The 14,895-nt window shown below is 53.6% G+C and overlaps 1 protein-coding gene across 1 annotated transcript in view; it reads left to right on the top strand.

The window, feature by feature from the left end:
- Positions 1-6,520, top strand: part of gpib (glucose-6-phosphate isomerase b) — a 40,991-nt gene extending 34,471 nt beyond the window's left edge. The window contains exons 15-18 of the mRNA XM_078210525.1: positions 2,988-3,116; positions 3,870-3,945; positions 4,496-4,562; positions 6,013-6,520. Coding sequence (XP_078066651.1) covers positions 2,988-3,116; positions 3,870-3,945; positions 4,496-4,562; positions 6,013-6,136 — 396 coding nt within the window. The 3' untranslated portion in view covers positions 6,137-6,520. The remainder of the gene's footprint in view (positions 1-2,987; positions 3,117-3,869; positions 3,946-4,495; positions 4,563-6,012) is intronic.
- The last annotated feature ends 8,375 nt before the right edge of the window (positions 6,521-14,895 follow it).

Genomic DNA, 14,895 nt, shown 5'->3' with positions numbered 1-14,895 from the left:
GATTAGGAGCAGAGACTAAGGGGAGCTTCAATAGGACTGTTATAAAGCTATGAAAGGTTTGACAGAGTAGGTGGGAGAACCTGGAGCACAGATTTGAAGGCGATTGGCTACATGAGAATTTATTCTATGCAATGAGTTAAAATCTGGAACGAAATGTCTGAAAGGGCAGATTCAATAGTAACTTTCTAAAGGAAATGGGATAAAGTCTCGGAGGGAGAAAGGTTTGTATGTGAAGAGTTTTGGAATCAGTTTGAGTTTTCAAAGCAACTTCCTCCTTCACAGAGGGGCTTGTGGTGAAACAGAGGTTTGACAATGGCTCCCTCTAAAGGACAGCGTCTGCGGAGCAGTTCCAGAAGCTTCCTTTAAGGCAACTCCCAGCTGTTTCTAAAAGTTTATTTGTTAGTGTCACAAGTCGGCTTACATTAACACTGCAATGAAGTTATTGTGGAAATCCCCTAAGTCGCCACACTGTGGCGCCTGTTCGGGTACACCGAGGGAGAATTTAGCATGGCCAATGCACCTAACCAGCACGTCTTTCAGACTGTGGGAGGAAACCAGAGCACCCGGAGGAAACCCACGCAGACACGGGGAGAACGTGCGGACTCCACACAGACAGTGACCCAAGCCAGGAATTGAACCTGGGAGCCTGGTGCTGTGAGGCAGCAGTGCTAACCACTGTGCACCGTGCCACCCCATGCATGTTGGTCTATTCTGTAACGCACACGGTTCAGCTTAATTCCTGATGTCAAATCAGAGAGAGAGAGGAAGCCATTCAGCCCCTCTTGCAGCAGAGGCTGCTGGGATTTCTTCCCGACTACCTGCTCCTTGTGTTGCCAGGATTGGCCTGACGTTTTGAGGAATTAAAGATTAAATTCCAGGAACAAAAGCCCAACAAACAGATCATTGAAATCCAGATCTCTGCTCACTGATCCCTGTGAGATCCCCCTGTCAGAGGGTCAGTGCTGAGGGAGTGCCGCACTGTCAGAGGGTCAGTGCTGAGGGAGTGCCACACTGTCAGAGGGTCAGTGCTGAGGGAGTGCCGCACTGTCAGAGGGTCAGTACTGAGGGAGTGCTGCACTGTCAGAGGGTCAGTACTGAGGGAGTGCTACATTGTCAGAGGGTCAGTACTGAGGGAGTGCCGCACTGTCAAGAGAGACAGTTCGGAGGGAGTGCCACACTGTCAGAGGGACAGTTCAGAGGGAGTGCCGCACTGTCAAAGGGACGGTTCAGAGGAAGTGCCGCACTGATTTAAAGTTAAATCTCACGGGATCCAGGGTGAGGTAGCTAAATGGATACAAAATTTGCTTCAGGGTCGTTGTAGAGGGTTGTTTTTTCAAACTGGAGGCCTGTGACCATCGGTGTGCCTCAGGGATCAGTGCTGGGCCCACTGTTATTTATCATTTGTATTAATGATTTGGATGAGAACATAGGAGGCATGGTTAGTAAGTTTGCAGATGACACCAAGATTGGTGGCATAGTGGACAGTGAAGAAAGTTATCTCCAATTGCAACGGGATCTTGATCAATTGGGCCAGTGGGCTGACGAATGGCAGATGGAGTTTAATTTAGACAAATGCAAGGTGATGCATTTTGGTAGATTGAACCAGGGCAGGACTTACTCAGTTAATGGTAGGGAGTTGGGGAGAGTTACAGAACAAAGAGATCTAGGGGTACATGTTCATAGCTCCTTGAAAGTGGAGTCACAGGTGGACAGAGTGGTGAAGAAGACATTCAGCATGCTTGGTTTCATCGGTCAGAACATTGAATACAGGAGTTGGGACGTCTTGTTGAAGTTGTACAAGACATTGGTAAGGCCACACTTGGAATACTGTGTACAGTTCTGGTCACCCTATTATAGAAAGGATATTATTAAATTAGAAAGAGTGCAGAAAAGATTTACTAGGATGCTACCGGGACTTGATGGTTTGAGTTATAAGGAGAGGCTGAATAGACTGGGACTTTTCTCTCTGGAGCGTAGGAGGCTGAGGGGTGATCTTATAGAGGTCTATAAAATAATGAGGGGCATAGACAAGCTAGACAGTCAATATCTTTTCCCAAAGGTAGGGGAGTCTAAAACTAGAGGGCATAGGTTTAAGGTGAGAGGGGAGAGATACAGAAGTGTCCAGAGGGGCAATTTTTTCACACAGAGGGTGGTGAGTGTCTGGAACAAGCTGCCAGAGGTAGTAGAAGAGGTGGGTACAATTTTATCTTTTAAAAAGCATTTAGATAGTTACATGGGTACGATGGGTATAGAGAGATATGGGCCAAATGCGGGCAATTGGGATTAGCTTAGAGGTTTTTAAAAAAAATGGCAGCACAGACAAGTTGGGCTGAAGGGCCTGTTTCTATGCTGTAAACGTCTATGACTCTGTCAGAGGGACGGTTCAGAGGGAGTGCCGCACTGTCAGAGGGACAGTTCAGAGGGAGTGCCGCACTGTCAGGGGGACGGTTCAGAGGGAGTGCCGCACTGTCAGGGGGACGGTTCAGAGGGAGTGCCGCACTGTCAGAGGGACGGTTCAGAGGGAGTGCCGCACTGTCAGGGGGACGGTTCAGAGGGAGTGCCGCACTGTCAGGGGGACGGTTCAGAGGGAGTGCCGCACTGTCAGAGGGGCGTTCAGAGGGAGTGCCGCACTGTCAGAGGGGCGTTCAGAGGGAGTGCCGCACTGTCAGATCTTTCTGGGCCCAAGGCCTCCTGCCTCCTCAGTTGGTTAAAGGTGTTTCAGAGAAAAGCCGGGGAATTTTCCCCAATGTCCATCTCCCAACCAACAGCACTGAGAAAGAGCAGCTAATCTGACCTTTCTCGCATTGCCATTTGTGGGATCCTGCTGTGCACAAATTGGCTGCCGTTTTTCCTACATTACAACAGTGACACAGTTTGGAAGCACTGCACTGGCTGTAAAGCAGTTTGAAGGGTCTCGAGGTCAGGCAAGGCGCTAGAGTAATGCAAGTCCTTTATTCTTGCTAATGTTTTGACGTGTTATTTCTCAGATTCTCCTCGCTAATTTCCTGGCTCAGACAGAAGCTTTGATGAAAGGGAAGTCAGCGGACGAAGCTTCCAAAGAACTGCAAGCTGCCGGTCTGAGTGGAGAGCAACTGAAGAAGCTGGTTCCTCACAAGGTAGAGTGCGCCTCGGCCAACACTGCCTGCCCTCATCAAGCTCACACTCAACACTCGCCCTGGCACAGCAAGTCAGAGGCAGCCAATGAACTCTCACCCCTCTCCTAGCAACAGGAGGAGGCCGGTCACCCTTCCAGCCTGTTCTGTGATTAACTACATCAATTCTGAACTCTATCTAACTCCGTATCTTGGCCTCACTTCTGCCGTATTCTTTAATACTCCGGGTTGAAAGGCTCCATCAACATTGACAATATTGACTTTTTCCATTTGGAGCCCAGTCTGAACAGAGTTTTGGGAGCAGGGAGACTGTTCCAGATTTGTATGAGAGAGAGTGTCCTGACACCATCCCTGACTGGCCTAATGCCCCCTTACCCTCGACTCCCCCAGTCCCTCCTCCCCCTCCTCCTTCCACACCCTCTCCTCCAGCTTCCCCTCCCTCACCACCACCAGAGGAAGCAGTTTTTCTCTCTCTATCTTGTATGGAGCCTTAATCATCTTACACCCCTCACTTTGATTACCCTTTCATCTCCTGAATATGAGTCTGGTGTACACAGTTGCTGCAGGCAGGTTTAAACACAGTTTCTCTCGGCTGAGAAACATTCCAGCCCCACAACATTCTTTTCAAATCCTGTTTGACTCCACCCACCATCACAAACAGACCCCGAGGCTGTCCCTTCCCAGCCGAGCTCTCTGAGGGAGTGACCTGGAGCTTTCCCGCACTCAGAGATTCAATTTCTCTCGTTACTGCCACAGGTCTTTGAGGGAAATCGACCAACCAACTCCATCGTCTTCAAGAAGCTGACGCCATACATCCTGGGAGTTCTGATTGGTAAGTGGAGCATCGGACTGGGGGAGGGCATGTGGACACATCCATCACTGTCGCTGGGGTCAAAATCCTGCAACTCCCACCCTAACAGCACTGTGGCTGTACCTACACCACATGGACTGCAGCGGCTTCAAGGCAGCAGCTCACCACCACCTTCTCTAGGGCAATTAAGGATGGGCAATAAATACTGGTCTAGCCAGCGACACCGGCATCTCGAGAAGCCTCGGGTTGGGATTTTCCAGTCCCTCCGAGAGCTGATGGACCTTTGGTCGGTCCATTGCCCAGCCTGGATCCCTTGCTAGATTTACCCACTGACTTTCTCTCTCTTTCTCGGCGTGGCGAACGAGGGGTTTTTGACCAGCAAGGAGCCTGAGCTGCCTTTGCCTTCATTCAAAGCCACGTGTTGTGTGTGGTTCGGATTGGGATTTTGTCTCGAGGATCAGGGCAGTATTGGGTGTGTCAGTGTGGGTGTGATTCCCCATTGGAAAGCGGGATTGGGAATTCTCCTTTGGGCATTCTTCTCTCTAACATTCTGACTCTTGATTCTCAACAGCAATGTACGAACACAAGATCTTTGTGCAAGGCGTCATCTGGGACATCAACAGCTACGACCAGTGGGGGTGAGAACCCAGTTCTGTTCAGGGATGGGGAGGGGAATCCAAGGTGTAAAATGAAAGTTACTGTGGCTGGGAATGGTTAATATACCCAACAAAATTACAATATCCCTCATTCTTTTCCTTCAATTAAAAATGAGAATAGGAGGAAATCGTTTGGTCCCTCCAGAAATCATAGAATCCCTACAGTGCAGAAGGAGGCCATTCGGCCCATCGAGTCTGCACTGACCACAATCCCACCCAGGCCCTACCCCCACATATTTTACCCGCTAATCCCTCTAACCTACGCATCCCAAGTTTGTTCAGACAATGGCTGACCTGTGATCTTCTCTCCATCACTGTCACTATCCAATCCCAATGAAAACAAAGCCATTCCCTTCTCTTTCAGTCGAGAGTTCCCAGATTTTCACTCCCCGGAATGTGTGGGAAAATACTTCCTGACATCACTCCTGAACAGCCGGCCTCTCATTTTACGGATTTTCCCCCCTTGTTCTGTCCCAACTAGGGGAAATAATTTCTCTGTTTCTACCTTATCAAATCCTTTTAATATTCTTACACACCTCAATTCGATCAGCCCTTCAAGGCAACCATTCAGTCCATCCTGTTTATACTAGCACTTTGAAAGAACTATTCCATTAATCCCACTCCCCAGCTCCTCCCCCACAGCCCTGAATATTTCTCCTGAAGTAAAGTAAAGTTTATTTATGAGTCACAAGTAAGGCTTACATTAACACTGCAATGCAGTTACTGTGAAATTGCCCTAGTCGCCGCACTCCGGATCCTGTTCAGGTCAATGCACCTAACCAGCACGTCTTTCAGAATGTGGGAGGAAACTGGAGCACCCAGAGGAAACCCACGCAGATATGGGGAGAACATGCAAACTCCATACAGACAGTGACCCAAGCCAGGAATTGAACCTGGGTCCCTGGCGCTGCGAGGCAGCACTGCTAACCACTGTGCCACCGTGCCGCCCCGGGACTCTGGCACTGTGAGGCAGCAGCGCTAATCATTGTGCAACCGTGCCTATTCCCTTTTGTTATAGAATCTGCTTCCACTGCCCTTTCAAGCAGCGCCTTCCAGATCATCAGAAGTCAGGGTGTCAATATTTAATCCTCCTTTTCCTGATCCTTTTTCCGATTATCTTCAATCTTTGTTGTCCAGTTACCAACCCTCCAGCCACTGGAAACAGTTTCTAGGTAGTAACTACCCAAACCCGTAAGGAATTTAAACACCACCCTCTGCTCCAAGGAAACATTCCCAAATTCTCCAGTCTCCCTAAGTAACCAAAGCCTGGGAAATAAATGCTGGCTGTGAAACCAGTGTTACAATCGTAAATGAGTCACTTGCCCCCGTAATCGAACCATCTGAGATGTGGTGAGAATTGAGAGGAATGGGAAAAGTTGGCTTTGAGGTGGGGATTCTTTCTCCGGATGTGACTTTTTCTGGTTAATTGCAGAGTGGAACTGGGTAAACAACTCGCTAAAGCGATCGAGCCAGAACTGGCCTCCTCGGACACCGTGACCTCACACGACAGCTCCACCAATGGGCTGATCAACTTCATCAAGCAGCACCGCGCCTGAACTTGACCCGGGCCTGGGCCTGAAGGAGACTCGCACTCGACCCATCAAGAACGCACCCGCTTGTATCATTCCCTGTGTGACAGGGACTTTCTACTGTGCTCTCACACTTCCATGTTTCCACAATGCTAATGTCCTCCCAGCTGGATCCCTGTTGATGTCGTTAATGATAGCAGAGACTCGTCTGTGTAACTGCTGACTGTATGTCTCTCAGTGTAGAACCTCTGCGTCACTGTCTCGGTGGGTTTGTGTGGGTATCTGTGTGGGTGAGTGTCTGCACACTGTGTAGCTTGAATTCAGTTTATGGTTTAGTGACGGGTTAGCAAATCCTGCACCGCAGAAATCTAGAAACTGGAGCAAATCTAAAATAAAACATCATCGCAAATCTCTGGCTGTTTCTTTTCTCTTCATCCCTCATGTTCCCGTTCTGGGCCAGTGCGGCACTCCCTCAGTACTGACCCTCTGACAGTGCGGCACTCCCTCAGTACTGACTCTCTGACAGTGCAGCACTCCCTCAGTACTGACCCTCTGACAGTGCAGCACTCCCTCAGTACTGACCCTCTGACAGTGCGGCACTCCCTCAGCACTGACCCTCTGACAGTGCGGCACTCCCTCAGCACTGACCCTCTGACAGTGCAGCACTCCCTCAGTACTGACCCTCTGACAGTGCGGCACTCCCTCAGTACTGACCCTCTGACAGTGCGGCACTCCCTCAGTACTGACCCTCTGACAGTGCGGCACTCTCTCAGTACTGACCCTCTGACAGTGCGGCACTCCCTCAGTACTGACCCTCTGACAGTGCGGCACTCCCTCAGTACTGACCCTCTGACAGTGCGGCACTCCCTCAGTACTGACCCTCTGACAGTGCGGCACTCCCTCAGTACTGACCCTCTGACAGTGTGGCACTCCCTCAGTACTGACCCTCTGACAGTGCGGCACTCCCTCAGTACTGACCCTCTGACAGTGCGGCACTCCCTCAGTACTGACCCTCTGACAGTGCGGCACTCCCTCAGTACTGACCCTCTGACAGTGCGGCACTCCCTCAGTACTGACCCTCTGACAGTGCGGCACTCCCTCAGTACTGACCCTCTGACAGTGCGGCACTCCCTAGTACTGACCCTCTGACAGTGCAGCACTCCCTCAGCACTAACCCTCTGACAGTGCAGCACTCCCTCAGTACTGACCCTCTGACAGTGCGGCACTCCCTCAGTACTGACCCTCTGACAGTGCGGCACTCCCTCAGCACTGACCCTCTGACAGTGCGGCACTCCCTCAGTACTGACCCTCTGACAGTGCAGCACTCCCTCAGTACTGACCCTCTGACAGTGCGGCACTCCCTCAGTACTGACCCTCTGACAGTGCGGCACTCCCTCAGCACTAACCCTCTGACAGTGCAGCACTCCCTCAGTACTGACCCTCTGACAGTGCGGCACTCCCTCAGTACTGACCCTCTGACAGTGCGGCACTCCCTCAGTACTGACCCTCTGACAGTGCAGCACTCCCTCAGCACTAACCCTCTGACAGTGCAGCACTCCCTCAGTACTGACCCTCTGACAGTGCGGCACTCCCTCAGTACTGACCCTCTGACAGTGCAGCACTCCCTCAGCACTGACCCTCTGACAGTGCAGCACTCCCTCAGTACTGACCCTCTGACAGTGCGGCACTCACTCAGTACTGACCCTCTGACAGTGCGGCACTCCCTCAGTACTGACCCTCTGACAGTGCGGCACTCCCTCAGCACTGACCCTCTGACAGTGCGGCACTCCCTCAGTACTGACCCTCTGACAGTGCGGCACTCCCTCAGTACTGACCCTCTGACAGTGCGGCACTCCCTCAGTACTGACCCTCTGACAGTGCGGCACTCCCTCAGCACTGACCCTCTGACAGTGCGGCACTCCCTCAGTACTGACCCTCTGACAGTGCGGCACTCCCTCAGTACTGACCCTCTGACAGTGCGGCACTCCCTCAGTACTGACCCTCTGACAGTGCGGCACTCCCTCAGTACTGACCCTCTGACAGTGCGGCACTCCCTCAGTACTGACCCTCTGACAGTGCGGCACTCCCTCGGTACTGACCCTCTGACGGTGCGGCGCTCCCTCAGTACTGACCCTCTGACAGTGCGGCACTCCCTCAGTACTGACCCTCTGACAGTGCAGCACTCCCTCAGTAATGACCCTCTGACAGTGCGGCACTCCCTCAGTACTGACCCTCTGACAGTGCGGCACTCCCTCAGCACTGACCCTCTGACAGTGCGGCACTCCCTCGGTACTGACCCTCTGACGGTGCGGCGCTCCCTCAGTACTGACCCTCTGACAGTGCGGCACTCCCTCAGTACTGACCCTCTGACAGTGCGGCACTCCCTCAGTACTGACCCTCTGACAGTGCGGCACTCTCTCAGTACTGACCCTCTGACAGTGTGGCACTCCCTCAGTACTGACCCTCTGACAGTGCGGCACTCCCTCAGTACTGACCCTCTGACAGTGCGGCACTCCCTCAGTACTGACCCTCTGACAGTGCGGCACTCCCTCAGTACTGACCCTCTGACAGTGCGGCACTCCCTCAGTACTGACCCTCTGACAGTGCGGCACTCCCTCAGTACTGACCCTCTGACAGTGCGGCACTCCCTCAGTACTGACCCTCTGACAGTGCGGCACTCCCTCAGTACTGACCCTCTGACAGTGCGGCACTCCCTCAGTACTGACCCTCTGACAGTGCGGCACTCCCTCAGTACTGACCCTCTGACAGTGCGGCACTCCCTAGTACTGACCCTCTGACAGTGCGGCACTCCCTCAGCACTAACCCTCTGACAGTGCAGCACTCCCTCAGTACTGACCCTCTGACAGTGCGGCACTCCCTCAGTACTGACCCTCTGACAGTGCAGCACTCCCTCAGCACTAACCCTCTGACAGTGCAGCACTCCCTCAGTACTGACCCTCTGACAGTGCGGCACTCCCTCAGTACTGACCCTCTGACAGTGCGGCACTCCCTCAGCACTGACCCTCTGACAGTGCGGCACTCCCTCAGTACTGACCCTCTGACAGTGCAGCACTCCCTCAGTACTGACCCTCTGACAGTGCGGCACTCCCTCAGTACTGACCCTCTGACAGTGCGGCACTCCCTCAGCACTAACCCTCTGACAGTGCAGCACTCCCTCAGTACTGACCCTCTGACAGTGCGGCACTCCCTCAGTACTGACCCTCTGACAGTGCGGCACTCCCTCAGTACTGACCCTCTGACAGTGCAGCACTCCCTCAGCACTAACCCTCTGACAGTGCAGCACTCCCTCAGTACTGACCCTCTGACAGTGCGGCACTCCCTCAGTACTGACCCTCTGACAGTGCAGCACTCCCTCAGCACTAACCCTCTGACAGTGCAGCACTCCCTCAGTACTGACCCTCTGACAGTGCGGCACTCACTCAGTACTGACCCTCTGACAGTGCGGCACTCCCTCAGTACTGACCCTCTGACAGTGCGGCACTCCCTCAGTACTGACCCTCTGACAGTGCGGCACTCCCTCAGTACTGACCCTCTGACAGTGCGGCACTCCCTCAGCACTGACCCTCTGACAGTGCGGCACTCCCTCAGTACTGACCCTCTGACAGTGCGGCACTCCCTCAGTACTGACCCTCTGACAGTGCGGCACTCCCTCAGTACTGACCCTCTGACAGTGCGGCACTCCCTCAGTACTGACCCTCTGACAGTGCAGCGCTCCCTCAGTACTGACCCTCTGACAGTGCGGCACTCCCTTAGTACTGACCCTCTGACAGTGCGGCACTCCCTCAGTACTGACCCTCTGACAGTGCGGCACTCCCTCAGTACTGACCCTCTGACAGTGCGGCACTCACTCAGTACTGACCCTCTGACAGTGCGGCACTCCCTCAGTACTGACCCTCTGACAGTGCGGCACTCCCTCAGCACTGACCCTCTGACAGTGCGGCACTCCCTCAGTACTGACCCTCTGACAGTGCGGCACTCCCTCAGCACTGACCCTCTGACAGTGCGGCACTCCCTCAGTACTGACCCTCTGACAGTGCGGCACTCCCTCAGTACTGACCCTCTGACAGTGCGGCACTCCCTCAGTACTGACCCTCTGACAGTGCGGCACTCCCTCAGTACTGACCCTCTGACAGTGCAGCGCTCCCTCAGTACTGACCCTCTGACAGTGCGGCACTCCCTCGGTACTGACCCTCTGACGGTGCGGCGCTCCCTCAGTACTGACCCTCTGACAGTGCGGCACTCCCTCAGTACTGACCCTCTGACAGTGCAGCACTCCCTCAGTAATGACCCTCTGACAGTGCGGCACTCCCTCAGTACTGACCCTCTGACAGTGCGGCACTCCCTCAGCACTGACCCTCTGACAGTGCGGCACTCCCTCGGTACTGACCCTCTGACGGTGCGGCGCTCCCTCAGTACTGACCCTCTGACAGTGCGGCACTCCCTCAGTACTGACCCTCTGACAGTGCGGCACTCCCTCAGTACTGACCCTCTGACAGTGCGGCACTCCCTCAGTACTGACCCTCTGACAGTGCGGCACTCCCTCAGTACTGACCCTCTGACAGTGCAGCGCTCCCTCAGTACTGACCCTCTGACAGTGCGGCACTCCCTCAGTACTGACCCTCTGACAGTGCGGCACTCCCTCAGTACTGACCCTCTGACAGTGCGGCACTCCCTCAGTACTGACCCTCTGACAGTGCGGCACTCCCTCGGTACTGACCCTCTGACAGTGCAGCACTCCCTCAGTACTGACCCTCTGACAGTGCAGCACTCCCTCAGTACTGACCCTCTGACAGTGCGGCACTCCCTCAGTACTGACCCTCTGACAGTGCAGCACTCCCTCGGTACTGACCCTCTGACAGTGCGGCACTCCCTCAGTACTGACCCTCTGACAGTGCGGCACTCCCTCAGCACTGACCCTCTGACAGTGCGGCACTCCCTCAGTACTGACCCTCTGACAGTGCGGCACTCCCTCAGTACTGACCCTCTGACAGTGCAGCGCTCCCTCAGTACTGACCCTCTGACAGTGCGGCACTCCCTCAGTACTGACCCTCTGACAGTGCGGCACTCCCTCAGTACTGACCCTCTGACAGTGCGGCACTCCCTCAGTACTGACCCTCTGACAGTGCGGCACTCCCTCGGTACTGACCCTCTGACAGTGCAGCACTCCCTCAGTACTGACCCTCTGACAGTGCAGCACTCCCTCAGTACTGACCCTCTGACAGTGCGGCACTCCCTCAGTACTGACCCTCTGACAGTGCAGCACTCCCTCGGTACTGACCCTCTGACAGTGCGGCACTCCCTCAGTACTGACCCTCTGACAGTGCAGCACTCCCTCAGTACTGACCCTCTGACAGTGCGGCACTCCCTCAGTACTGACCCTCCGACAGTGCGGCACTCCCTCAGTACTGACCCTCTGACAGTGCGGCACTCCCTCAGTACTGACCCTCTGACAGTGCGGCACTCCCTCAGTACTGACCCTCTGACAGTGCCGCACTCCCTCAGTACTGACCCTCTGACAGTGCGGCACTCCCTCGGTACTGACCCTCTGACGGTGCGGCGCTCCCTCAGTACTGACCCCCTGACAGTGCGGCACTCCCTCGGTACTGACCCTCTGACAGTGCAGCACTCCCTCAACACTGACCCTCTGACAGTGCAGCACTGCCTTGGTGTTGGACTGCGAGTGTCAGTTTGGATTTTGAATCCAGGACTGGGTGACTCACTTGTCGGTGTTGGCTATTGGGTGTGACAGCCTGGATAGGCGACTGCACCCTCAACTCTGACCTATGAACAGGAGTGAGGGTATGTGGGGGAGTGCTGGTCTGAAATGGGCGTCTGCACTGACATGAGAAACACCTGAACCCCCACCTAATCCCATTTCCCTGCACTTGCCCTGTGTTGTGATGGGGACAACACAGGTCGGTGTGTGAACAGGAGCAGGAACGCTCGCCACTTCCATTCTCTGCTGAAGTGTCTCTCTTAAATTTTAAACTGTCCACTCGGCCTTCGTGGATCTTTGTTTTGCTGCTTTTAGGCAATCTCGGACCGTGTGGCGGGGAGAGGTCAGGGCGGGGAGGGGGGGGTCAGTAAGGATACAGGGACGAGGGTGGGTACTGAAGTTCAAAGCTCCAAGAGAACAAAACCGACACTTAGGAATGAGGAAGGAGCAGAGGATTGTGAGGAGATGGTGGGATCAGCCGAAGCTTTGAAGAGGTGAGAGAGTCTGTCCATGTGTTTGATGTGGAGAGGAGAGAGAGAGAATCTAAACAAGCCTGAGTGGCCCAGTCATTGACATCAGCAATGTTTAAAACTGACCCCAAGCCCCTCATTCCGTTCTGCCTGAGTTTCAGGCCCTCTGGAAGCAGGCATTGAAAAGATCAAAGATACAGGTCAAGAGCTTTCTAATAAAACTGGTGCAGGATCAAAGGGCTTGAACTGGAATCACCGCGAGGTCAGGGCAGGGGAAAACCCAGCACCTCGGACCCCCTTCCCTGAGCTCTGCTTTCATCTCATTCCTCAGCTCAGAATCTCACAAGAGGTTTCAATGGGGATTTGCAGCCGGGTGAAAGGCAGCTCCCAGCAGGTGCAGTTCAGTAAGTAACCAGCAGGAGGTGTGTGGGATCAGACTGGGCCTGAGCGTTGGATGTCCATGTGTGTGAGTTGCTGCCCACAGCACTGAGTGTTCCTGACCTGAGGAATCCAGGATTACACAAGCAGGGGGTGGACAGGGGGACTGGAGCAAGAACCTTCCTCACAAGGATGCTGAGGCAGAGACTCAAACCATAAATAAGGGGGTGCTTCTCAAAGTACAAATATAGAGGACATGGGAATTAGGGGTGGCTCAGTGGTTAGCACTGCTGCTTCACAGCGCCAGGCGCCTGGGTTCAATTCCGGCCTCGGGTCAGTGTGTGGAGTTTGTACATTCTCCCCATGTCTGCATGGGTTTCCGCCGGGTGCTCCGGTTTCCTCCCACAGTCCAGAGATGTGCATGTTAGGTCGGTTGGCTGTGCTAAATTGCCCCGAGCATCAGGAGGATTAGCAGGGGTAAATATGTGGGGTTACGGGAATAGGGCCTGGGTGGGATTGCGGTCGGTGCAGACTCGATGGGCCGAATGGCCTCCTTCTGCTCTGGAGGGATTCTATAAATCAGATCGGATTACATCAATAATACAGCTGGCACAAGCTTAATGGGCCCAATGGCCACTTTCTAGGCTCCAGTGAATAGAGACAAGAATTCTGGGAATTCCTATCTCAATTCATGGGGTTCGGAATTAGGGTTTCATTTCTCAACATCCCCAGACTCGCAGTAACCGCGACTCAGAGCAGGCAGACTCAGCCTGAGATATTCCAGGTTATTCTCCAAGCTGAAATTAATGAGATTCTGGATCACATTATGGCACAACTGAGATTCCACCCAGAGTTACATTGCCTGACAGGAAGTAGTTGCCCAGAGGCTGTTACAGATTATATTCTCAAATTAAAGAAACTCTGTCATCACTGTAAGTGTGGCATGAAATTAGAGTCCTTAAAGGCATGTTTGTCAGAAGTCTAAAGAACAATAAAATCCAGACCAAGCCTTTGAAAAAAAGACAACAGAAATGCTTTACAGTCAGGGTCAGTGGGTTGAATGATTGGAGATTGCACCAATGGGCAGGAACCAGTATTATTTATTTATTATTGTCACAAGTAGGCTTACATTAACACTGCAATGAAGTTACTGTGAAAATCCCCTCGTCGCCACACTCCTGCGCCTGTTCGGGTCCACTGAGGGAGAATTTAGCATGGCCAATGCACCTAACCAGCACATCTCTGGACCGTGGGAGGAAACTGGAGCACCCGGAGGAAACCCACGCAGACACGGGGAGAACGTGCAGGCAGTGACCCAAGCCGGGAATCGAACCCAGGTCCCTGGCGCTGTGAGGCAGCAGTGCTAACCACTGTGCCGCCCATTACCTCCCTCCCTGTGATAACAGACCCGTGATTCAACCCAGCAAGCTGGACCTAATCTCGGCAAATGACTGTTAACCACAGCAGGTATCAAATCCTTCATCCTGGATGGAGACATGTCAGTGGGCTGGCTCGAGGCTTTGGAGAGGGTACAGAAAAGATTTGCCAGGATGTTGCCTGGTATGGAGGGCATTAGCTATGAGGAGAGGTTGGAGAAACCTGGTTTGTTCTCACTGGAGGGACGGAGGTTGAGGGGAGACCTGATAGAGGTCTACAAGATTATGAGGGGCATGGACAGAGTGGATAGTCAGAAGCTTTTTCCCAGGGTGGAAGAGTCAATTACTAGGGGGCATAGGTTTAAGATGTGAGGGGAAAGCTTTAAAGGAGATGTACGAGGCAGATCTTTTACACAGAGAGTAGTGGGTGCCTGGAACTCGTTGCCGGGGGAGAGGTAGTGGAAGCAGGTATGGTAGTGATTTTCCAGGGGCGTCTTGACAAGTACATGAATGAGATGGGAATAGAGGGATATGGTCCCCGGAAGGGTAGAGGGTTTTAGTTAAGTCAGGCAGCATGGTCAGTGCAGGCTTGAAGGGCCGAAGGGCCTGTTCCTGTGCTATAATTTTCTTTGTTCTTTGAGTTACTGACGGAGTGGGAGGTCGGGGTTTGAGGGGGGTGGGAGGTTGGGGGTGGGAGGTCGGGGTTTGGGGGGGTGGGAGGTCAGGGTTTGGGGGGTGGGAGGTCAGGGTTTGGGGGGTGGGAGGTCAGGGTTTGGGGGGTGGGAGGTCAGGGTTTGGGGGTGAGAGGTCAGGGTTTAGGAGTGA

The sequence above is a fragment of the Mustelus asterias genome, chromosome 4, assembly GCF_964213995.1.
Source record: "Mustelus asterias chromosome 4, sMusAst1.hap1.1, whole genome shotgun sequence".
NCBI lineage: Eukaryota > Metazoa > Chordata > Chondrichthyes > Carcharhiniformes > Triakidae > Mustelus > Mustelus asterias.
Note: the sequence above shows the minus strand (reverse complement) of the source record. Positions and strands in the feature narration are given on the sequence as shown.